General features: G+C 42.8%; 1 protein-coding gene across 1 annotated transcript in view; it reads left to right on the top strand.

Moving 5' to 3' along the window:
* Wdr78 (WD repeat domain 78) overlaps nt 1-1,356 on the top strand; it is a 73,331-nt gene that overhangs the window by 49,797 nt on the left and 22,178 nt on the right. Inside the window, exon 9 of the mRNA XM_029540456.1 lies at nt 452-678. Within this exon, the coding sequence (XP_029396316.1) occupies nt 452-678 (227 nt within the window). The remainder of the gene's footprint in view (nt 1-451; nt 679-1,356) is intronic.

Below are 1,356 nucleotides of genomic sequence, written 5' to 3'. Positions count from 1 at the left end.
TGTGTGTGTGTGTGTGTGTGTGTGTGTGTGTGTGTGTGTGTGTGTTCTGGAGATTCAAATTTAGGTCCTTATGCTTACAGAACAAGAACTCTTAACCACTAAGCCATCTCCCCAGCTTTGAGATGTATACTTTCTAAGGTAAAGTTGTTGACCCACATCCCAACAACAACAACAACAAAAAGGGCACAAAGTTTGTTTTGTATTCTCAAAGCAACAGCATGTGATGGTACCACCCTGGCCCATTCTCTGAGTGATCAGAAAGTGTGTTCGCAGAAAGTTTCAGTAGGCTGGGGTCACCACTCAGCTACCCTGTCACTTTGGCCGTGTGTTCCGGTAGATTTAGTGGTATGTAGTGTGTCAGGGATAGAGATGCTATTTGAGGCCTTTGGCAGGTTTGGCAGGCTCTGCCCTGTAGGTGCAGAGGCTAATGACATCTCTGACTTAACTTAAGAAAATGAACCTGGAGAGCCTGAAGAAATTTTGCAAGTGGAAAATCTTAAGGTAGCAGAGGACGAGCCAAAAAAGGATGATGAAGAAGAGTTGGACATGGAACTAGAGATAGAGATAACTACGGAACAGTCAACAATACCAGCTAATTTGGAACGGCTCTGGTCTTTCTCCTGTGACTTAACTAAAGGCCTCAATGTGAGCAGCCTTTCCTGGAATAAAGCAAACCCAGTAAGTCACCAATGCTGTAACAGTCCAATTCTAGCACTTAAGTTGCAATTCTTTTGTAAATTTTTATTTATTTCATGTGTATGTGTATAGTGTGTGTATGTGTATAGTGTGTGTATGTGTGTAGTGTGTGTATGTGTGTGTTGTGTGTATGTGTGTAGTGTGTGTGTATGTGTGTAGTGTGTGTATGTGTGTAGTGTGTGTATGTGTGTAGTGTGTGTATGTGTGTAGTGTGTGTATGTGTGTAGTGTATGTATGTGTGTAGTATGTGTATGTGTGTAGTGTGTGTATGTGTGTAGTGTGTGTATGTGTGTAGTGTGTGTATGTGTGCACTCATGCATCCAGAGGACAACTGTTGTGACTCAGTTCTCTACTTTCAACTCACTGAGGCAGGGTTTTTCATTTCTGCTGCCCTGTGTTTACGGGCTAGCTAGCCAGTGAATTTCAAATTTTTCTCCCATCTCCACCTCTAGAATTACGAAAGTGAACCATCAAACCTGGCTTTTTGTCAGTTCCAGACATCGAACTCAGGTCATCGGGTGTGTGCAGCAAATGCTTTTACTCAATGAACCATCTTGCTGGTTCATACTGGCAAATTCTAAAATGGAGGGGTTTTGCTTGGTGTGTTTGTGTTTGTGTGTGTGTGTGTGTGTGTGTGTGTGTGTGTGTGTGTGTGTGTGT

Source organism: Mus pahari, chromosome 6, assembly GCF_900095145.1.
Source record: "Mus pahari chromosome 6, PAHARI_EIJ_v1.1, whole genome shotgun sequence".
In the NCBI taxonomy this organism is placed as follows: domain Eukaryota; kingdom Metazoa; phylum Chordata; class Mammalia; order Rodentia; family Muridae; genus Mus; species Mus pahari.
This window is presented reverse-complemented; position numbering and strand designations above follow the sequence as displayed.